The 22,782-nt window shown below is 44.3% G+C and overlaps 1 protein-coding gene across 2 annotated transcripts in view; it reads right to left on the bottom strand.

Moving 5' to 3' along the window:
• Window positions 1–22,553, bottom strand: part of dnah1 (dynein, axonemal, heavy chain 1) — a 71,430-nt gene extending 48,877 nt beyond the window's left edge. Inside the window, exons 1-26 of one of the 2 annotated variants that reach the window (XM_035777451.2) lie at window positions 22,477–22,553; window positions 21,815–22,042; window positions 21,615–21,687; window positions 21,298–21,472; window positions 21,052–21,208; window positions 20,808–20,940; window positions 20,463–20,621; window positions 20,105–20,360; window positions 19,727–19,884; window positions 17,653–17,864; window positions 17,198–17,496; window positions 8,441–8,591; window positions 8,126–8,319; window positions 7,812–8,037; window positions 7,521–7,640; window positions 7,326–7,408; window positions 6,836–6,977; window positions 6,601–6,756; window positions 6,255–6,453; window positions 5,114–5,367; window positions 4,768–4,980; window positions 4,383–4,547; window positions 4,125–4,246; window positions 3,856–3,961; window positions 3,577–3,756; window positions 333–473 (exon numbers count right to left, since the gene is read on the bottom strand). In XM_035777451.2, the coding sequence (XP_035633344.1) occupies window positions 333–473; window positions 3,577–3,756; window positions 3,856–3,961; window positions 4,125–4,246; window positions 4,383–4,547; window positions 4,768–4,980; window positions 5,114–5,367; window positions 6,255–6,453; window positions 6,601–6,756; window positions 6,836–6,977; window positions 7,326–7,408; window positions 7,521–7,640; window positions 7,812–8,037; window positions 8,126–8,319; window positions 8,441–8,591; window positions 17,198–17,496; window positions 17,653–17,864; window positions 19,727–19,884; window positions 20,105–20,360; window positions 20,463–20,621; window positions 20,808–20,940; window positions 21,052–21,208; window positions 21,298–21,472; window positions 21,615–21,687; window positions 21,815–22,018 (4,278 nt within the window). In that variant the 5' untranslated portion in view covers window positions 22,019–22,042; window positions 22,477–22,553. Of the gene's footprint in view, window positions 1–332; window positions 474–3,576; window positions 3,757–3,855; window positions 3,962–4,124; window positions 4,247–4,382; window positions 4,548–4,767; window positions 4,981–5,113; window positions 5,368–6,254; window positions 6,454–6,600; window positions 6,757–6,835; window positions 6,978–7,325; window positions 7,409–7,520; window positions 7,641–7,811; window positions 8,038–8,125; window positions 8,320–8,440; window positions 8,592–17,197; window positions 17,497–17,652; window positions 17,865–19,726; window positions 19,885–20,104; window positions 20,361–20,462; window positions 20,622–20,807; window positions 20,941–21,051; window positions 21,209–21,297; window positions 21,473–21,614; window positions 21,688–21,814; window positions 22,043–22,476 lie in introns of those variants that run through there. The other variant, XM_052526705.1, reaches the window with a different exon arrangement.
• Window positions 22,554–22,782: the final 229 nt, after the last annotated feature.

Here is a 22,782-nt window from a genome sequence, read left to right as displayed (position 1 = left end):
CTTAGATTGACAACATGTAAGCTATATTTCCTCTCCAATGTTTATTGAAAACATAAATAAATTTGCACAATAAGCATTTGTTGTCTCTCAAATACATTGTTACAGTTGTTGGTTAGCTAGCTAGCACACTTTAGCAATAGTACTGACATGAAATCAGACAAAACACTTAAAAACAAGACACTTACGATTCCCCACGTGGCAGTTTCTTGTCATTCTTGCTAGCAATCTGGCCATCCAAAATCACAAAAATACACATGGTTTTCGTAACGTTGTCAACTAACCCATCTATAGCCAGGGTCTATCCAAGCTTTGGGAAAACTTAGGATACACACCTGTGTTTGTAGCTGGGGATAGAGTCGGTCAGTCAGGTCTCCCTGCTCCAGTGCATTTGACACCTCAGTGGTCCAGAAGGTCTGGCAGCCAGCGATCACCACCTGCCCAGGCCATGATAACACCCACTCTGTACGTGGTTGCTAAGGGGAAGGGACAGGAGGGCACACACACATCACAGTTGTCAGTGCGTTTCACAAAGCTTGGGCACTATTTGGAAAATCCAAAAACCTTAGCCCAGTGTAACAGATGACAATACAGTAAGACAAAAGCATGTTTGAACTGTGTAGTTTTCTGTCAACCGGTTGATATATTGGCAGTTGTGTGTATTCATGGTTGCCAAGGGAAGTCAGGCTTCCCCCGAAAATGGACCAAGAACAAAACGATCATATCCATGGATATATACAAAGAAATTTCAATTGAAAAACGGTAAAACAAAACAAAGTGCAGCTAGTTTGCAGTCTTTCCAGCTTCAGTTTGAAGTGATTGTGTTGTTAGATAGCTTCTCTGAACAACAGTGTCCTGACGAGTGAGCACATTTTCTATGCCAGGCGAAATCACGCCTCATTAGCTCAATGTTCTGGCTGTAACATGATCCAAATAAATGTCACTAGAAAACAGCTTAAACAAATGCAAATACTTTGCTTTTATTCTGTCTGCACTTTAAGTTAGCCATAGTTGGCTAGATAGCAAGCAAAGGATAAGAACGTTGCCAGCCAGTATGTCAATGGAACATTTAGAAGGTATGACTGGGTCACGTCCATAGATACAGAACAAAAAGAATGAAAGACTGGGTCATGTCTAAGGCAACAGAACTAATACAACGAATGACCAGAAAGCCTGGGTAGCAACCCTAGAAAGCCAAATAACACCCATGCCGATATATCCTCCAAACATCGCCTTTTTGGCCATTATCACTTAACCCCTCTTGGTGCACCGATCCCTTTAGCGAGATAATTTGTCAACATCCACTGAATTGCAGAGCGCCAAATTCAAATTAAATTACTAAAAATATTTCATTTTCATGAAATCACAAGTGCAATATACCAAAACACAGCGTAGCTTGTTGTTAATCCACCTGGCGTGTCAGATAAAAAAATTTAAAAAAGCTTTACAGTGAAAGAAAATCAAGCGTTTATGTGAGCACAGCTCTCTCAGCAGACAAAACATTACAAACAGCTAGCAGCAAAGTAGGCCCCACGAAAGTCATAAAAGCAATAAAATTAATCGCTTACCTTTGATGATCTTCGGATGTTTGCACTCACGAGACTCCCAGTTACACAATAAATGTTTGTTTTGTTCGATAAAGATGATTTTTATATCCAAAAAAAATTTCTTTGGCGCGTTTTGTTGAGTAATCCACAGGCTCGTGCAGGACACGACGGGCAGACACAAATTCCAAATAGTATCCGTAAAGTTCGTAGAAACATGCCAAACCTTTTTTATAATCAATCCTCAAGTTGTTTTTACAATAAATAATCGATAATATATCAACCCGGATGGTAGCTTTTTCAATAGGAGAGAGAGAAAATGTCTGCTCCAGCTGCTCGTGCATGCAAAACTCTGGGGACACACAGCTATCCACTGACGCGATGTGATCATTCTCGCTAATTCTTCAGAATAAAAGCCTGAAACTATGTCTAAAGACTGTTCACACTATGTGGAAGCCATAGGGAAAGGAATCTGGTTGATATCCCATTAAATGGAGGGTAGGCATTCAATCGAACAGAGAGGTTTTAAAATAACAGCACTCCCTGGTTGGATTTTCCTCAGGTTTCCGCCTGCAATATCAGTTCTGTTATACTCACAGACAATATTTTGACAGTTTTGGAAACTTTAGAGTGTTTTCAATCCTAATCTGCCAATTATATGCATATTCTAGCTTCTGGGCCTGAGAAATAGGCCGTTTCATTTGGGCATGTTTTTCATCCAAACATCAAAATACTGCCCACTATTCTCAAGAGGTTAAGTATCTGATGCTGTCTGGCCTAAACATGTATGATATCATTGCCAACCACAGCATTGAATTCGATAGCAAGGGAAGCCAACAAGCATTTGGTCTCCCATGATAAAAACATTCTAAAATAATAGCCAATCAGCGTTGAGCTAAACTCAGTGAGCTCAACTGTGGTTGGCCCTGGCGAACCAAAAAAAAGTGTCAAGGGAAGTCAGTTCGGAATTATCTTCACACCAATCACATCACATCAAAAGCATAACGTAATTGACAGAAAAAACTTGAATTGTTGCATCTCACTGTGTCGTTGTCTTCCGATGGCTGGCTAGCTAGCTAGTTAAAATCGTCCCTTTCCTAAATTAGCCATGGATGGAGATAAGGATTTGGACTTTTACTTAATTCTCCACACTGGCCAATGATCACAACGGTGAATCTGATCCAACTATAAATTCATACCTTGTGCCCCTGGCCTGAGAGGATGGGAGTTCAATATGTAGCTAGATGTAGAAGACTAATATTAACTAGCTGGCTCATTGTTGCCCATTAAAGGAAGTTAGGTTAGCGAGCAAGCATTTTTGCCAGGTAGCCTCGGACAACAACAATTTTAAGCGTTTACTGTATGACAGTCATAGACCATTTGGGCAACATGAAAGACAGGAGAATGGCATTGGCATTTCTCTACAAGTACGGCGAGTCTACATGTTTTTTTACTTGCACACACACACGCACAGAAATCAGTAACATGGACAGCCACACATATTTAGCTTACGTTGATTGGTCTAAATTGTTTTTGGTATCTTTAAGTTGACACTGTATTAGAACAAGCATAGGTGATTTGATAATATTGAAATGTTGAAGTTGAAATGGTGCTTGAATAGAGGAGGCATCTCCTGTTTTCTTTGTGACTTGCGGTAACTCTGTGGTTCTAAATCAGTAGTTGTTTACAAGTTCGAAAATGTACAAAACATTATCAACTTGCTTGCCCATGCTGTAGGTCATGTAACTCTTACATTCAAATATCCTTTGTGGACTTCACAAGACAGATGTTGCTCTCCAGTTTTGTGATGAAACAACCATGTGGTTGAATTTATTCTGCCACTGTGTGACTGTTGTCTTCTTATTGTCTGGGCCTTAGGCCTATATATCACGGTGGCATATGATCTAACAGGTTATAGAGCAAACAACCCAATTATCACAACACATAGATTGTAATATGGCTTTTTTCCCCCTGGCTTGGCTTCCCCAAAAATTTGACCCATGCACTACTACTGTAGATTTGGTAAGGGGCTGACCTGTGGATAGACCTTCAGCGAGCGTTCAATGTTGTCCCTCAGACAGGCCTTCATAGACTTCTCCACCTCTCTCAGCCAGTCCTCCACATTCCCAGAGGGCCACACTGGCAGGCAAAGCTTGACCTCTTCCCCCTCCCCAGAGTACATATGAGTGATCTGCAGGTCTGACTGGAACTTAAGCTGTGGGACACAGAGAAGGAGAAGAGATAGAAAGAGTTAAAACTTGAGAAAAGGAATATATGAAAAGGGGCGCAGGGGGATAGAGAGAGACAGACTAACCCGTGCAATGTTCTCAAAGCATTTGCGCAGATGAGGCTGTACTGCTGTGGGATCCTTGGTCTGGGAGAGAATCTCCAGGAGCTCGTCGTCAGACAGGAAATAGAACCTGCAAAGGCAAAAGTTCTCTATGTTGCCATTTCTGAGAAAGATCAATTCAAAGTTGTTTCTAATGGTATTAATCAACAACTATCGAATTCATCTGTAATACTGAATCTAAATAAACAGTCACATTGGTTAGAGCTGAAACACAGTCAATAGTGACAGCATACCTGGGAAAGGAGCCACGCTTGGTCTCTAGGTAGTCGCTCAGACCCTTCTGCACCAGCTCCAACAGTTTATTACAATCCCTCAGACTGTCCAACAGACGGGGGTCCGGGCACAGGTCAATCACCTAGACACACACATGCATGTATGCACACACACAATACACATTTAGTTTACACTCAGTATCAACACTAAAATTATTGAAGTCAATCTAAGCATGATGTGGGTTGTTGTTGTATTGTGTTGTGATTACAGTATCTCACCTGTTTGTTGTCATAGGCGCTCTTCATCACTTTCCTCCAGGTGCGCTCCATGGTCTGGTACCTCTTTCCCTCTACAGGCAACTGGCGGTTGATGTCGTCAGAGCTGAAGATGGGCTCCAGGTAAAGCCAAGAGCGCTGGCAGGTCAGCCACTCTTCCAGCACATCCTGCAAGCACCAGCAGAGGGCAGTCACACAACATTAATGAGGCATTGAAACATCTCATGAAGAATGAACAACATCTACTACAGGGATTTTAAAATGGTGAGAATGGGTCAATCAGCCTTTTAAGGCTCTCCATTCACCTAGTTGGACACTTTCAATGTTACTTTAGCCTCCTTCTCCTTCCAATGACACTCAGTCAGACTTATGTATCTTTCTGCTGTACCTGAGTCATCCTGAGCTTGCTCTCCCACGTGCTGATGCGTTCCTCAAAAGGTTTCTTGTAGGGGGAGAAAGACATGCTCTGGGTCATGACGATGTGGTCATCCAGCAGCTGTGACGCCTCATCTGGACTCTTCAGGATGTAAGTGCCCGTCTCCTTGTAGGGCAACACCTCGAAGGCCACCGTCGACCACTCATGCTCCATCTTATCCAGAGCCTGAATGGGGAGAGGGAGGACAGGGACACATTCAGTTCAGCCCAAAATTAGGATATTAGATAACTGTGTCTGTAACAGACTGTGGCTGTAACAGATATTAGCCACTTTATTACTGCACGCAGTTATCCAGTACCTGTTCGATGGCGTACTCCTTCCCTGCCACCTCGGCCACCCGTGCTATCTCATCCACATGGTCCTGCAGGCCTAGCTCCAGGCAACGGGAGAAAGTGAGGTTGGCCTTGGGCTTGACATTCATGTGGATGCGGTCTGACAGCAGCTGCCAGTGTCTACCCCTCATCCCAGGATTCCTCAGGCCCTGGATCAGAGGGATGTAGGGACGGAAGTCATCTATCTTCCCCCGGATGTCAGCAGCCACCTCCTGACACGCTGGTGTGTGTGTGTGTGTGTGTGTGTGTGTGTGTGTGTGTGTGTGTGTGTGTGTGTGTGTGTGTGTGTGTGTGTGTGTGTGTGTGTGTGTGTGTGTGTGTGTGTGTGTGTGTGTGTGTGTGTGTGTGTGTGTGTGTGTGTGTGTGTGTAGGTAAGTAGGGAGGGAGAGAGAGAAGGAAAGAGGTAGAGAGACATATCTTTTTCCCCTTGCCACTCATTGATTCTTGCTTTTGGGAGGTTTAAGCTGCAGAAGGGAGGTTTAGGCCATGGTTGTGTTAAGCACTTTGTATACAAATCAGATTTGATTACTTGATAAAGCGTCACTCACCGGCAGTGGTGTAAAGTACTTAAGTAAAAATACTTTAAAGTACTACTTAAGTCATTTTTGGGGGTATCTGTACTTTACTTTACTATTTTTGGCAACTTTTACTTTTACTTCACTACATTCCTAAAGAAAGTAATGTACTTTTTTTTTACTCCATACATTTTTCCTGACACCCAAAAGTGCTTGTTACATTTTGACAGGAAAATCGTCCAATTCACACACTTATCAAGAGATCACCCCTGGTCATCCCTACTGCCTCTGATCTGGCAGACTCACTAAACACAAATGCTTTGTTTATAAATTATTGCTGAGTGTTGGAGTGTGCCCCTGGCTATCCGTCAATAAAAAATAAAAATGGTGCCGTCTGGTTTGCTTAATAAAAGGAACTTGAAATGATTTATACTTATACTTTTGATACTTAAGTATATTTAAAACCAAATACTTTTAGACTTTTACTCAAGTAGTATTTTACTAGGTGACTTTCACTTGATTCATTTACGATTAAGGTATCTTTACTTTTACTCAAGTATGACAAATGAGTACTTTATCTACCACTGCTCACCGGGGATGTCCTTGAACATTTTGACACACTTGTGCATAGTCTTGAAGGCGTCTGTGACGTTGCGCTCCAGCTGCTCGGGGTCAATGATGGAAAGGGGGTCATTGTGCCAGCTCTCGTGCCACCGCAGCCAGTCTGACGTGGTGGTCCACAGGTCTCTGAACGGCTGGAAGTCCCTGATCAGCTTCTGCAGACGGTCGTACTGCAACACAGACACAGCAGCCAGTCAGTCAGTACAAGTCAGTCTTTGTTTTTACATGTTGGTTGATTGCTCAACAACAGCATAGTCTACATCAACTCAAGTAGAAGCAATTGGGGAGGCAGATCGAGTCAATAACGCCACACTCACGTTGGTGATAGGGATGCCAAACAGACGGTCCCGGTTGTTGTATGTCTGGGCCATGGTCTGGGACTCCTTCAGCTGCTTGCCCACACGTCGTACCTCGTTGGCCACCTCGTGGGCTCGGCTGATGTCCGTGTACCCAGAAAAGCCAGCCACCACCATCTGCACCAACATATGCAGAGGCAGGCAACAGAAAAGGGTAATTTCTTTCAAAGGCTGGGGATTTGAAAGCATGGCTCACCTGTAGAGAGTCCAGGCGCTCCTGGAAGTTGTTCTGGTCAGCCTGCTGGATCTTGTTGAAGCGTTCTTCATCCTCAACATGCTGGGACGACACCATCTCCATCTGGGTCACAATCTTATGTGGCCACCCAATGGCTGTCCACCTGCACAGCAAAAGGGACAGACACTCGCACTCTCACTTTCAGCATTCACGCAAACCTATTATTTACTTCCTACACTCCTAGTTTGACCTCTTGTTCTCACGGGGAGGCAGGGTAGCCTAGTAACCGGAAGGTTGCAAGTTCAAACCACCGTGCTGACAAGGTACAAATCTGTCGTTCTGCCCCTGTTGCCTGCCTCTGCACCCACTGTTCCCAGGCCGCCATTGAAAATAAGAATTTGTTCTTAACTGACATGCCGAGTTAAATAAAGGTAAAAGAAATAAAACTTTAAAATCTCCAATACAAAATCAGTACGTCAATCTTTCAAAGTGTTGTAACAGCCAGCCTTACTTTCCATTGAAGTCCTCATTTGACAGGGTGTAGAAGAACTCATCGATCAACTCGTAGTCTGACATGGCTTTGGATAGGAGCTCCTGAGGAAAGTGACACACAAAATGAGAACTCTCTAATCAAGAGGATGGTCTTTACAGTACCAAAAATTATGTATTCTATTCGCTGCAAGTCTGTATCATTTATTCTCTGTACCTCATGGGCCTTGAGCTGATCTGAGATCTGCTTCATCCATTCACGTTGGTCGGTCAGCTCCTCAATGCTGTTCGGCTTCTCATGCAGCTTCCTGCTGACAGCCTTACACTCTTCACATGCCTGGAAACAAACAAAACACACCGTACAGACTGGTATGAATACTAACAAACATATCTGCACTTAACGTCACATGCAATGCCTACTAAACAACATTGACACAACATGTACATCCTCAAGTATGATATTCCTGTACTTTGCTACACAAATCTATTGAAAAGTCTTGAGACTTACGTCCTCCACTTGCTTGCGGAGCTTGAGGGCAAGCCGGTCGAGCACGGCGTTAGCCAGGGCTCTGCGTTTCTTGGACAGGCTCTGGCGGACACTCTCCACACTGACGGTAAAGGGGCCGATGACGATGGAGGATGGGAAGGAGTGGTCTAGACGCTCCTTCTCCTTTAGGTGCTGTACCACCTCCCTCTTCACCTCCTGGGGAGTCTGCTCCTCCTGGCTGTGCGCCCTGGGACACATACACACAAAGACTTAGTTACAGACATAGTCACAGACACAAGTGCTACAACTACAAGTTCTACTGAGACAGGTCTTACTTAAGGAAGGTCTCTATGTCTGAGTTGTGCAGCTCTAGGTATCGCTCATACTCGCGGGCGTAGGCCCGGAGTGGGATGGCAGCCTGACGCAGGGCGGCACGGACCCTCTCCCTCAGCTCTGCCACCGCAGGCTCCCACAGACCCACTGACTCCAACAGAGGAGTGCCACTGATGAACATCTTCTGCATCACAAACTGAGAGACACAGAAAGCCATCATCATATACGGCAGAAGTGTGAAACAAATCAATTCTAACTTCATTACTGTAATTTAAATAAATTGTCAAAATGATGGAATGCATGGTGTCTTGTCTTGCCTTATCCAGCTGAGGCACATTATGGGTGGAAAGGATCCCCTTATCAAACAGGGTAATGATGGAAGTCTCAAAATTCTCCAGAGGAGTGCTGTAGTGGACCCCAGTCACATCCAGAACCAGATCTACCAAGAACAGCGGGTTCTTCTTCGGCCTGTGGAGATACATAGGAGTGCATAACTAAAATGCTGATCACACCGCTCGCATTGTGTGCGCAAGCGTTGCAAAATAAATGTACACATACATGTTGTTCAATCATTTAATCTAAACTGCTCGCTCTCGTCAACGAGTGTCTGCGTAGCCAGGCGGTAAAATAGAACTTGGCTAAATGTCCATGAATGTTTCATGTGTTTCGACCTGTCCCCAAATTAATATAATAATAAATATCAGAGTTCGTTTTGATATTTCAACCTGCGTATCTGGAGCGCGTTTGTTGTGGATGCCCATAGCCATAATAGCTGCCATGTGAACCAAACAAACAGACTTTCTAGTTTAGCTAACCAAACCACCAGTGCTAGCTTGCTACTATGGAAATCAAATTCAACAATGACAATGTTTTCAATTCGAATATTAGTTTCAAAAGCAGCTCAAACAAAACACGTAAGAATGAACTATAGCCATTGAATTCTACCGTACTGATATAACGTGCGTTATAGTTAAATAACACACACTCTAGAATGCCCTTCAAGCCAATCAGAAACAAGTATTTAATGCCATGGTAAAATGTACCAATAAGGCACGAGGGGTGTGTGTGGTATATGGCCAAAATACCACGGCTAAGAGTTGTTCTTAGTCACGACGCATCGTGGAGTGCCTGGACACAGCACTTAGCCATAGTATATTGGCCATATTCCACAAACCCCCAAGGTGCCTTATTGCTATTATAAACTGGTTACCAACGTAATTAGAGCAGTAAAAATAAATGTTTTGTCATACCCGTGGTATACGGTATGATATACCACGGCTGTCAGCCAATCTACATTCAGTGCTCAAACCACCCAGGTAACAATTTAAAATAATCTTATTTTATATATTTTACCAAAGCCAAAGCTAATTACAGACACCTGTGATAATCTGTAGTACCCAGAGGTGAAAGAAATGAACACCTATTTATGCGAGGTGCTGGCTAGCAGAGTGGAACACACCTGTGTCTGTCTTTTGACACTATACAGTGGGGCAAAAATGTATTTAGTCAGCCACCAATTGTGCAAGTTCACCCACTTAAAAAGTGGTCCTTCTGTAGCTCAGTTGGTAGAGCATGGCGCTTGTAACGCCAGGGTAGTGGGTTCAATTCCCGGGACCACCCATACGTAGAATGTATGCACACATGACTGTAAGTCGCTTTGGATAAAAGCGTCCGCTAAATGGCATATATTATTATTATTATTATATTATAAAAAGATGAGAGAGAGGCCTGCAATTTTCATCATAGGTATACTTCAACTATGACAGACAAAATGTGAAAAAAAATCCAGAAAATCACACATTGTAGGATTTTTAATGAATTTATTTGCAAATTATGGTGGAAAATAAGTATTTGGTCACCTACAAACAAGCAAGATTTCTGGCTCTCACAGACCTGTAACTTCTTCTTTAAGAGGCTCCTCTGTCCTCCACTCGTTACCTGTATTAATGGCACCTGTTTGAACTTGTTATCAGTATAAAAGACACCTGTCCACAACCTCAAACAGTCACACTCCAAACTCCACTATGGCCAAGACCAAAGAGCTGTCAAAGGACACCAGAAACAAAATTGTAGACCTGCACCAGGCTGGGAAGACTGAATCTGCAATAGGTAAGCAGCTTGGTTTGAAGAAATCAACTGTGGGAGCAATTATTAGGAAATGGAAGACATACAAGACCACTGATAATCTCCCTTGATCTGGGGCTCCACGCAAGATCTCACACCGTGGGATCAAAATGATCACAAGAACGGTGAGCAAAAATCCCAGAACCACACGGGGGGACCTAGTGAATGATCTGCAGAGAGCTGGGACCAAAGTAACAAAGCCCTACCATCAGTAACACACTACGCCGCCAGGGACTCAAATCCTGCAGTGCCAGACGTGTCCCCCTGCTTAAGCCAGTGCATGTCCAGGGCCGTCTGAAGTTTGCTAGAGAGCATTTGGATGATCCAGAAGAAGATTGGGAGAATGTCATATGGTCAGATGAAACCAAAATATAACTTTTTGGTAAAAACTCAACTCGTCGTGTTTGGAGGACAAAGAATGCTGAGTTGCATCCAAAGAACACCATACCTACTGTGAAGCATGGGGGTGGAAACATCATGCTTTGGGGCTGTTTTTCTGCAAAGGGACCAGGACGACTGATCCGTGTAAAGGAAAGAATGAATGGGGCCATGTATCGTGATATTTTGAGTGAAAACCGCCTTCCATCAGCAAGGGCATTGAAGATGAAACGTGTCTGGGTCTTTCAGAATGACAATGATCCCAAACACACCGCCCGAGCAACGAAGGAGTGGCTTCGTAAGAAGCATTTCAAGGTCCTGGAGTGGCCTAGCCAGTCTCCAGATCTCAACCCCATAGAAAATCTTTGGAGGGAGTTGAAGGTCTGTGTTGCCCAGCAACAGCCCCAAAACATTACTGCTCTGGAGGAGATCTGCATGGAGGAATGGGTCAAAATACCAGCAACAGTGTGTGAAGACTTACAGAAAACATTTGACCTCTGTCATTGCCAACAAAGGGTATATAACAAAGTATTGAGATAAACTTTTGTTATTGACCAAATACTTATTTTCCACCATAATTTGCAAATAAATTCATTAAAAATCCTACAATGTGATTTTCTGGATTTTTTTTCCATTTTGTACCTATGATGAAAATTACAGGCCTCTCTCATATTTTTAAGTGGGAGAACTTGCACAATTGGTGGCTGACTAAATACTTTTTTTGCCCCACTGTATAAACGAGTCACCCAACAATGTTTGTCATTATACTCTGCCTCTAACCCTAGGAAGCTCTTTGCCACCTTCTCCTCCCTCCTGAATCCCCCCCCCCTCCTCCTCCCTCTCTGCAGATGACTTCGTCAACCATTTTGAAAAGAAGGTCGACGACATCCGATCCTCGTTTGCTAAGTCAAACGACACCGCTGGTTCTGCTCACACTGCCCTACCCTATGCTCTGACCTCTTTCTCCCCTCTCTCTCCAGATGAAATCTCGCGTCTTGTGACGGCCGGCCGCCCAACAACCTGCCCGCTTGACCCTATCCCCTCCTCTCTTCTCCAGACCATTTCCGGAGACCTTCTCCCTTACCTCACCTCGCTCATCAACTCATCCCTGACCGCTGGCTACGTCCCTTCCGTCTTCAAGAGAGCGAGAGTTGCACCCCTTCTGAAAAAACCTACACTCGATCCCTCCGATGTCAACAACTACAGACCAGTATCCCTTCTCTCTTTTCTCTCCAAAACTCTTGAGCGTGCCGTCCTTGGCCAGCTCTACCGCTATCTCTCTCAGAATGACCTTCTTGATCCAAATCAGTCAGGTTTCAAGACTAGTCATTCAACTGAGACTGCTCTTCTCTGTATCACGGAGGCGCTCCGCACTGCTAAAGCTAACTCTCTCTCCTCTGCTCTCATCCTTCTGGACCTATCGGCTGCCTTCGATACTGTGAACCATCAGATCCTCTTCTCCACCCTCTCCGAGTTGGGCATCTCCGGCGCGGCCCACGCTTGGATTGCGTCCTACCTGACAGGTCGCTCCTACCAGGTGGCGTGGCGAGAATCTGTCTCCTCACCACGCGCTCTCACCACTGGTGTCCCCAGGGCTCTGTTCTAGGCCCTCTCTTATTCTCGCTATACACCAAGTCACTTGGCTCTGTCATAACCTCACATGGTCTCTCCTATCATTGCTATGCAGACGACACACAATTAATCTTCTCCTTTCCCCCTTCTGATGACCAGGTGGCGAATCGCATCTCTGCATGTCTGGCAGACATATCAGTGTGGATGATGGATCACCACCTCAAGCTGAACCTCAGCAAGACGGAGCTCCTCTTCCTCCCGGGGAAGGACTGCCCGTTCCATGATCTCGCCATCACGGTTGACAACTCCATTGTGTCCTCCTCCCAGAGCGCTAAGAACCTTGGCGTGATCCTGGACAACACCCTGTCGTTCTCAACTAACATCAAGGCGGTGTCCCGTTCCTGTAGGTTCATGCTCTACAACATCCGCAGAGTACGACCCTGCCTCACACAGGAAGCGGCGCAGGTCCTAATCCAGGCACTTGTCATCTCCCGTCTTGATTACTGCAACTCGCTGTTGGCTGGGCTCCCTGCCTGTGCCATTAAACCCCTACAACTCATCCAGAACGCCGCAGCCCGTCTGGTGTTCAACCTTCCCAAGTTCTCTCACGTCACCCCGCTCCTCCGCTCTCTCCACTGGCTTCCAGTTGAAGCTCGCATCCGCTACAAGACCATGGTGCTTGCCTACGGAGCTGTGAGGGGAACGGCACCTCAGTACCTCCAGGCTCTGATCAGGCCCTACACCCAAACAAGGGCACTGCGTTCATCCACCTCTGGCCTGCTCGCCTCCCTACCACTGAGGAAGTACAGTTCCCGCTCAGCCCAGTCAAAACTGTTCGCTGCTCTGGCCCCCCAATGGTGGAACAAACTCCCTCACGACGCCAGGACAGCGGAGTCAATCACCACCTTCCGGAGACACCTGAAACCCCACCTCTTCAAGGAATACCTAGGATAGGGTAAGTAATCCTTCTCACCCCCCTCCCCTAAAAAGATTTAGATGCACTATTGTAAAGTGGCTGTTCCACTGGATGTCATAAGGTGTATGCACCAATTTGTAAGTCGCTCTGGATAAGAGCGTCTGCTAAATGACTTAAATGTAAATGTAATACCCTGATGAAGGCAGCTTGTCTGTGAAAACGTTGGACATAAAATATTTTTGCATCTGATCTCCTAGAGTGTGCGGCTCTCCTTTATTTTTTAAATCTGAAGTAGCCAAAAAGGCCACAAGATATCATGTGATAAAAACAAAACTCAGCAAAAAAAAGAAACGTCCCCTTTTCAGGACCCTGTCTTTCAAAGATAATTCGTAAAAATCCAAATAACTTCACAGATTTTCATTGCAAAGGGTTTAAATGCTGTTTCCCATGCTTGTTCACTGAACCGTAAACAATTCATGAACATGCACCTGTGGGACGGTCGTTAAGACACTAACAGCTTACAGACGGTAAGCAATTAAGGTCACAGTGAAAACTTAGGACACTAAAGAGGCCTTTCTACTGACACTGAAAAACACAAAAAGAAAGATACTCAGGGTCCCTGCTCATCTGCGTGAACGTGACTTAGGCATGCTGCAAGGAGGCATGAGGAATGCAGATGTGGCCAGAACAATAAATTGCAATGTCCGTACTGTGAGACGTCTAAGACAGCGCTACAGGGAGACAGGACGGACAGCTGATCGTCCTTGCAGTGGCAGACCACGTGTAACACTGGCACAGGACCGGTACATCTGAACATCACAACATCACACAGGTACAGGATGGCAACAACAACTGCCCCAGTTACACCAGGAACCAGGAATCCCTCCATCAAGTGCTCAGACTGTCCGCAATAGGCTAAGAGAGGCTGGACTAAGGGCATGTAGGCCTGTTGTAAAGGAAGGTCCTCACCAGACATCAACGGCAACAACGTCGCCTATGGGCACAAACCCACCGTCGCAGGAACAGACAGGACTGTCAAAAAGTGCTCTTAATTGACGAGTCGCGGTTTTGTTTCACCAGAGGTCATGGTCAGATTCATATTTATCGTCGAAGGAATGTGTGTTGCACCGAGGCCTGTACTCTGAAGTGGGATCGATTTGGAGATGGAGGGTCATGGTCTGGGGCGGTGTGTCACAGCATCATCAGAATGACCAGTGAGATATACCTGCTGAAGCGCGTGCTACGAGGGTGTTTGGCAGCATGAGTGAAGGAGGCTTTGTAGCGAAATAGGAAGCCGATTCTAGATTGAATTTTTGGATTGCAGATGCTTAATGTGAGTCTGGAAGGATAGTTTACAGTCTAACCAGACACCTAGGTATTTGTAGTTGTCCACATATTCTAAGTCAGAACCGTCCAGAGTAGTGATGCTAGAAGTGCAGGCGGGTGCGGGCAGCGATCGGTTGAAGAGCATGCATTTAGTTTTACTTGCATGTAAGAGCAGTTTATTTTATTTATTTTATTTCACCTTTATTTAACCAGGTAGGCAAGTTGAGAACAAGTTCTCATTTACAATTGCGACCTGGCCAAGATAAAGCAAAGCAGTTTGACAGATACAACGACACAGAGTTACACATGGAGTAAAACAAACATACAGTCAATAATACCGTATAAACAAGTCTATATACAATGTGAGCAAATTAGGTGAGAAGGGAGGTAAAGGCAAAAAAGGCCATGGTGGCAAAGTAAATACAATATAGCAAGTAAAACACTGGAATGGTAGTTTTGCAATGGAAGAATGTGCAAAGTAGAAATAATGAGGTGCAAAGGAGCAAAATAAATTAATTAATTAAATACAGTTGGGAAAGAGGTAGTTGTTTGGGCTAAATTATAGGTGAAGGCCATGGAAGGAGTGTTGTATGGCATTGAAGCTCGCCTGGAGGTTTGTTAACACAGTGTCCAAAGAAGAGCCAGAAGTATACAGAATGGTGTCGTCTGCGTAGATGTGGATCAGAGAATCACCAGCAGCAAGAGCGACATCATTGATGTATACAGAGAAAGGAGTCGGCCCGAGAACTGAACCCTGTGGCCGCCCCCATAGAGACTGCCAGAGGTCCGCACAACAGGCCCTCCGATTTTACACATTGAACTCTATCTGAGAAGTAGTTGGTGAACCAGGCGAGGCAGTCATTTGAGAAACCAAGGCTGTTGAGTCTGCCAATAAGAATGAGGTGATTGACAGAGTCGAAAGCCTTGGCAAGGTCGATGAAGATGGCTGCACAGTATTGTCTCTTATCGATGGCGGTTATGATATCGTTTAGGACCTTGAGCGTGGCTGAGGTACACCCATGACCAGCTCTGAAACCAGATTGCATAGGGGAGTAGGTACGGTGGGATTCAAAATGGTCTGTGATCTGTTTGTTAACGTGGCTTTCGAAGACTTTAGAAAGGCAGGGTAGGATAGATATAGGTCTGTAACAGTTTGAGTCTAGAGTGTCTCCCCCTTTGAAGAGGGGTTGCAACAATTGCGGCGGATCATTTTAGATGAGGTGCCTTGGTGGAAGAGTGGGGTGACATCTCACAGCAAGAATTGGCAAATCTGGTGCAGTCCATGAGGAGGAGATGAACTGCAGTACTTAACCAGTTGGATTTAGGGGGCGCTATTTTAATTTTTGGATGAAAAATGTTCCCGTTTTAAATAAGATATTTTGTCATGAGAAGATGCTCGACTATGCATATAATTGACAGCTTTGAAAAGAAGACACTCTGACGTTTCCAAAACTGCAAAGATATTGTCTGTGAGTGCCACAGAACTGATGTTACAGGCGAAACCCAGATAAAAATCCAACCAGGAAGTGCCGCATTTTTTAAAACCGCCTCAGGCCAATGACTCCTTATATGGCTGTGAATGAGCTACGAATGAGCTTATGTTTTCCACGTTTTCCCCAAGGTGTCTACAGTATTATGACGTCTTTTTAGGCATTTCCCTTGAAAAATGGCTGTAAGGGACCATATATGGCATGTGGTCACATGGTGTCTCCCGCAGAAAACCTTGCGTAAAATACTGAGGAAGCCATTTTTCCAATCGCTTCTTATGAGAAACCAACTGCCTCAACGGATATATTATTGAATATATTTGTTAAAAACACCTTGAGGATGGATCCTAAACAACGTTTGCCGTGTTTCTGTCGATATTATGTAGCTAATTTTGAAAAAAGTTTGCCGTTATAGTTGTAGCATTTTTTGGTCGATTTCTCAGCCAAGCATGAAGAAACGGGAGCTTTTTCGCCTACAAAAATAATATTTTGGGAAAAAATAACATTTGCTATCTAACTGGGAATCTCCTGAGTGAAAGCATCCGAAGTTCTTCACAGGTAAATTATTTAATTTGGTTGCTTTTCTTATTTTCGTGAAAATGTTGCCTGCTGCCAGCAGAGCCTAGCATAGCATTATGCCATGATAAACTTACACAAATGCTTGTCTAGCGTTGGCTGTAACACATATTTTGAAAATATGAGATGACAGTGTTGTTAACAAAAGGCTAAGTTTGTGTTTGAATATATTTATTTAATTTTATTTGCGATTTTCATGAATAGGAAAAGTTTCTAGGGGTATTTATGTCCGTTGCGTTATGCTAATGCATTTGAGGCTATGATTACGCTCCCGGATACGGGTTTGCTCGTCGCAACTGGTTTGCAGCTGGTGGCCACACCAGATACTGACTGTTACTTTTGATTTTGACCCCCCTTTGTTTAGGGACACATTATTCAATTTCTGTTAGTCACATGTCTGTGGAACTTGTTCAGTTTATGTCTCAGTTGATGAATCATGTTATGTTCATACAAATATTTACACATGTTAAGTTTGCTGAAAATAAACGCAGTTGACAGTGAAAGGACGTTTCTTTTTTTGCTGAGTTTATTAAAAAAATTGAAAGTTACCCGAATCTGGTAGTTTACTTGTAAACTTCTAAAGTTACCATTAATATACCCTCACTTCGCAACCCTATGAGGGACACAAAGAAAGAGAATAGAGTAGTTAGAAAGAAAGAGAGAGCAATAGAGACAGAGTGGTGATGTGATCTCACTTGTAGGGGCTGTTGATGAGGTTGGAGCCCCAGATCAGGTCCTGTGGGCAGTGGAGAACACTGTGGCAGGCATCCAGCAGCAGCTGAGCCAGGCTGACCAGGGAGTCCTGCACCAGGAAGCGCAGTGAGTCCTGCAGGCTGTAGCGCACCAGGGCCATGAGGCTGCACAGCTTGGACATCCTGTATACCTCCCAGCGGGACTCTGTCAGACTAAACCAGCCAGGGCCCACATCTCTCAGGCTGGTGTGGATGCCCTTGCACAGGGTGGTCACCCATGAGTCCCGCAGGAACAGCTGCACCTAAGGGGCCACGAGGGACCAGGGATGGGTTAGCTTTTGCTGCTAGTAACTGTCTTGGATTTCACAACAATTAGAATTCTTCAAAGATATTCTTCAGAGAGCAGGACTGATGCCAGCAGAGTATAATAATGTTTCTAGGGCTGTGTGTTACAATACCTGTGCATGTGTCTGAGACTGGGTGAGCTCAAACTCCTCTAGACGCAACGACTTGGTGAAGGTGATATGGAACAGACTCATAGCAGCCACCCTGTTGCACTCGCCCCGCACATTGGACAAGGCAGAGATCACCTCCGGCTTGGTGAGCAGGGAGTTGAAGGCAAACGCAGCACGGTTCTTCTCAAAGGGGTATGTAGGGACAGACACAAAGCCTGTGGACATGTCAGGTGTACAATGTTTAAGAGATGTCATTACAGGTGTCATCGACTGCTCATCTCGTAAACCCATTTCTGTCAGGGTTCACAAAGAGACCCTGGCCCCCTGAACCCAATCTTATGTCTTACTAGTAGAGGGATGGGCTTTTTTTTACCCCCTTTTCCTCCCCAATTTCGCTTCTTAACACTTAACGTGGAAGCCAGCTGCACCAATGTGTTGGAGGAAACACCGTTCAAATGACGACCGAGGTCAGTCTACAGGCACCCGGCACATCACAAGTAGTTGCTAGAGCACGATGAGCCAAGTAAAGCCCCCCCTGGCCAAACCCTCCCCAAACCATGACGATGCTGGGCCAATTGTGCGCCGCCCAATGGGACTCCTGTTCACGGCCAGTTGTGACACAGCCTGGGATCGAATCGGGGTCTGTAGTGACGCCTCAAGCAGTGCGATGCAGTGCCTTAGACCGCTGTGCCACTCGGGAGGCCGGGGATGGTCATTTTAAATGTTTCACTATTCCAATAATATCATTTATTTTCAGATCCCCCCCTGCCTGCAGTTCTCCGGTAGTTATTGGAAACAGTGGGTTGAGCCAGTGGGTTGAGCCACCCAAAAGGTACCGATTGGATGACTCACACTTGTGAGCTTACGGAACGTTCTTAACGCCGTTATATCAGAGCTGCAGGTCGCCTAGCAGTTAAGAGCATTAGCCAACTAGGTGAAAAATCTGCTAAATGACTAAAATGTTAAATGTACATCAGGTCTTGTGGAACCTCCTGTGTGCGCATGTAATTGCTATTTGAAGAGGAGAAAATAGCATATCGTTGTCAGGGCTGACTGGAGTGCTAAATGCCCTAGCTCATGGCACCGTCATAAAAACTAAATTCAAAAGTTTGTTGTTTAATTAAATAAAGGAAATTCAAATGTCATGGTATATCCCTGTATGTATCAATGTCACAAATATAATTGAATTTAGACAAAGCTTTTTCATTGTTATAATCCCACATGAAAAAATACCATAGTATTCTCTGTAATGTTTTTGCGGACTTTACTGTCGTATTCACTGCTGTATTGCAGACATGGCTTTAGTATACTGTAGTATTTACCATTTACTATTGTATAAATACTGGGGGAAAAAAAACTGTAGTATATACTATAGTAATTACTTTTGTGTTTTTGCGGACTGTAGTATACTGTAGTATTTACTGTAGTGTTTTTGCAGACCTTACTGTAGTATTTACTATAGTGGTTTTGTTTTATTATCTTTGACATAGCAGTGGGGGCTTCCTTGAGGAAACCTATTGGACAAAATACTCAAAGAGCACATTTTCCATAACCTATACGTAAGTAGGACTGAGGTGTGAATGGATAGTTCAGATCTTCTGCTCGCATCTATAACCTGTAGGGAACACAATATATGGTCTATACTTGTCATGTAGGTTTCTCACTTATGGGTGGCACAAATTGGGATATGGGAGAGGAGAATGGGAATGGGAAGGGTATATACAAATTAAATACTGTAGTAGATGCTTTAGTAATTACTGTAGTGTTTTTGCGGACTGTAGAGTTTTTGAGGTCATTACTGTAGTATTTACTGTCGTGTTTTTGCAGTCTGTAGTATACTGTACTATTTATTATAGTATTCTAGTATATTACAAAACGATATATCGTAAATACTACACAATCGAGGGATACAACAGTGTGTAGAATATACTATATACTAGTTTACTACATAATTATATAGTAAGTACTGTACTATTCTATAGTAAACTGTAGTATAACACTCACACAAGTAATCGAACACTAACGTCCACACCGTTTGGATATTCGAATAAACATGCCCTTCCTCCAGTGAACTCACCATTCTGGGGCACACGTTCTGGCTCTCTCTGGGGCAGGGTGATGTGGGAGAAATCCTCAGGGTTGGTGAGCACTACCCTGTCAAAGCTGATCCGGTTCATGGTGCGGTCATACTCCAGATTGATCTCCTTCTCCAGACATACAATACACTCCTGCAGCCTGCCACCACAACACAACATTACACAGGGTAATGCTCCATTTACTGTACAGTATTATGCACAATTCAGTCCCCTGACATTCATATCCTGCTCTTATTCAATAAACACAGCCTGATGGTCAGTCTGCTTTAGAAAAAAGATAGCCTATAATTCATGGTAGAGACTGTTTAGCTAACTGTAAAATATGAGTATTAGATTAGAAAATGAGGGATGTCTCTCACAGTTTGAGTCGAAGGCCAGGTGTAGAGAGGGCATGCTCTTTGACACGGGCAAGACTTTGTTCATTGAGAGACGAGGTGCCACTCCACACTGGCATACAGTCTACAGACAGGTGATAGAGCAGCAGGGCCTCTGTGTTCTCTCTGCAGCGCTGGGCAAACTGCACCCGCTGGGAAAACAGACGAGGGTCCTCTGCACTGAACAGCAGCCTGATCCTGGAAATCCAGTACTGAGTGGCTGACAGCAGAAACACACCTACTAAAGTCAAGGAGATGGGACAGAGAATGAGACTTTGTGTATGCTGTATACAGGTCAAGAAAATACTGCATTGATACACTAGAAGTGGTAATAAACTATTACTTGTTCTCTGTCCTTCATTTAGGACTGGTTTTCCATTGGCATCCCTCACTCTGCCATTCTTGTCGGCCTTCTGGACCAGATAAAGCCCTTTCTCCTGGCTGTAGTCAAGAACCCCAACAGACTGCCAGCTGTACTCCAGGTTGGGGCTTTTGGGGTCCTCTACAGAACCAAAGAAGACAAGAGAGAGGAAACTGTCTACCTATTTTCTGTTCTCATGATGAAGAATGATGATATGGTGCACTGTTCACTACAACAGACAGAACCTGTAGGTTACAATCATTTCTATTTGGGACATCCCTATGTAAACAGCTAATTCAAATGAAGAGATATTATCAAAGCACCAACCTGGTGGTATATTGTCAGTGGTGGGCAGCAGAGCTTTGGCAGGTATGGGTTTGTGATCAGTTGATCCGTTTTCATAGCCCAGGGCAAGCCAGTCTTGAGGAGTGCGACAGTCAAACTCCTCATTGTCAAACACCTAGGGGAGAAAACCAAGAAAGACGAGTGAGTCAAACAAGGACCACAATGTGATAGTGTTTTATTAATGAAAAATGTATGTTTTATCTATAAAGATGTTTGAGGAGCTCACCTCCAGAGGTAGGTAGTTTGAGACAGGTGGGAGTGGATTCTCTGGTGTGGTCACATGTTCTTCAATGCTATGGTGTCGAGGCATCAGGAGGTTGGAGTCTATGCCTTGCTCTGTCAGGAGCTGGGCAATATCCAGCTTCAGGTACTCCCGTCTGCGCCTGAGAAGTGACACAACACATGTCAGAGCATTCACTTCCCCATACTGTGTGTGTGTGTATTTAGCTGTGACCCTCACAGATGCACACACCTCTCTATCTCTATCTTGCGGGGGTGCTGTCCAGGCAGGCTGTGGTATGGCAGCTGGACTTTGGCTGTGTAACCTCCAGTGGAGAAGTCCGTGTGCTGCTGGTGCTGGGTGGTGGGTCCATGCTTGTCCCTCTCAACCAGACTGTGCAGGTCAGATGGAGTCCGGAATGTGGTTACTGAGGAACAGAATACATATGGGCCCAAATAAATCAATTGTTATTTACAGAATATACCAATACATATTTACACATATGTAAAGTATCTGTTGTATTTTAGTGTGATTTTTCTCATCCAACAGGCCCTGGGTAAAAGTTTCACCTTTAGGAGTATTGGACTCATAGCCCGCTTGACACAGTAAGCTCTGTTGGGTTTCTGGCCCATCTGTACAGGACTGATACATGAATAGGCAGTTAGTGTAAGCTCATAACTTCATAAAATATTTCTTAGAGCAAACATATCACAGGGTAGTGTTTTTAGCTGCCCTCTGACTACAGTTGAATGTGTAGGCTAATTATTACCTGTAGGTGGGGTTTTGCTGCTGTAGTGATGAGCTCGGAGTAGTACCCTTTCTGCTCAATCACAGGGTACTTTCTGACAGGGGGAAGTTTGCTCCTGTGACTTTGCAGTGGGGGTAACTTGTGTTCTGCAGGTTTGCTAGGGGTGTGTGGCACAAATACACCAACCCCATGGGGATGGTTTTGGGGCACCTGCTTTGATTCCATCTTCAGACACACATCTGTAGATGTCTGCCTCAAGAAATAAGCGTTAGTAAGCATTCCAGCACGCGCTTCGTTGTAGCTACCAGTATTTATTATTTTCAATGCGCAACTCATTATTTTATCATGACAGACAGACCTAGACAATCGCAAATGGCTAATTTGCTATTACATAACTAGCTAGAGAACTTAGACATTATGCTAATTTTGGACAAAAGCACTTGAAATGAATGCATTTCATGGACTAGCATTTAAATGTACGTTGGCTGATGACCTTGCTGGCTGGCTAGCTAGCTAACGTTAGTTAGAAAACACAGAACGTAGGCTACATGATGGAGTAAATAATATCGTTAGAAACTTTATAACAGGCTGTATATATTAAACAACATTAAACCTTAAATAGCCATCGGAGATGCTATGAGTTTTAATAGACAAAACTTGCCACTTGTTAACTTCAAATTCACCTTCAACTTCCTTCACTCTGCTGAAATCTCGGTTTCCAAGCGCGCCTAGTTGAGGACGCGGAAACGGTTGTCAAGGAGGTCTATCAAACAGCTGGGGTTAAAGCGGTCGTTTGACTTCTTCTAATGTCTCTTAAAGGGAAAGTAATCCAAAAGTAACAAAGTAATTAGTAGGTCTACTACAGGGCTCTAGAGTCTAGACAGACCATACTATGTTAGTATTGGCTGTTTAGGAATAATAAATATATGTATATATAAAGCTAATTAAGTGGAAAAGGCTAATAAAGCGAATATCATTATATTATAAGA

The sequence above is a fragment of the Oncorhynchus keta genome, chromosome 10 (assembly GCF_023373465.1).
Source record: "Oncorhynchus keta strain PuntledgeMale-10-30-2019 chromosome 10, Oket_V2, whole genome shotgun sequence".
Lineage (NCBI taxonomy): Eukaryota > Metazoa > Chordata > Actinopteri > Salmoniformes > Salmonidae > Oncorhynchus > Oncorhynchus keta.
Note: the sequence above shows the minus strand (reverse complement) of the source record. Positions and strands in the feature narration are given on the sequence as shown.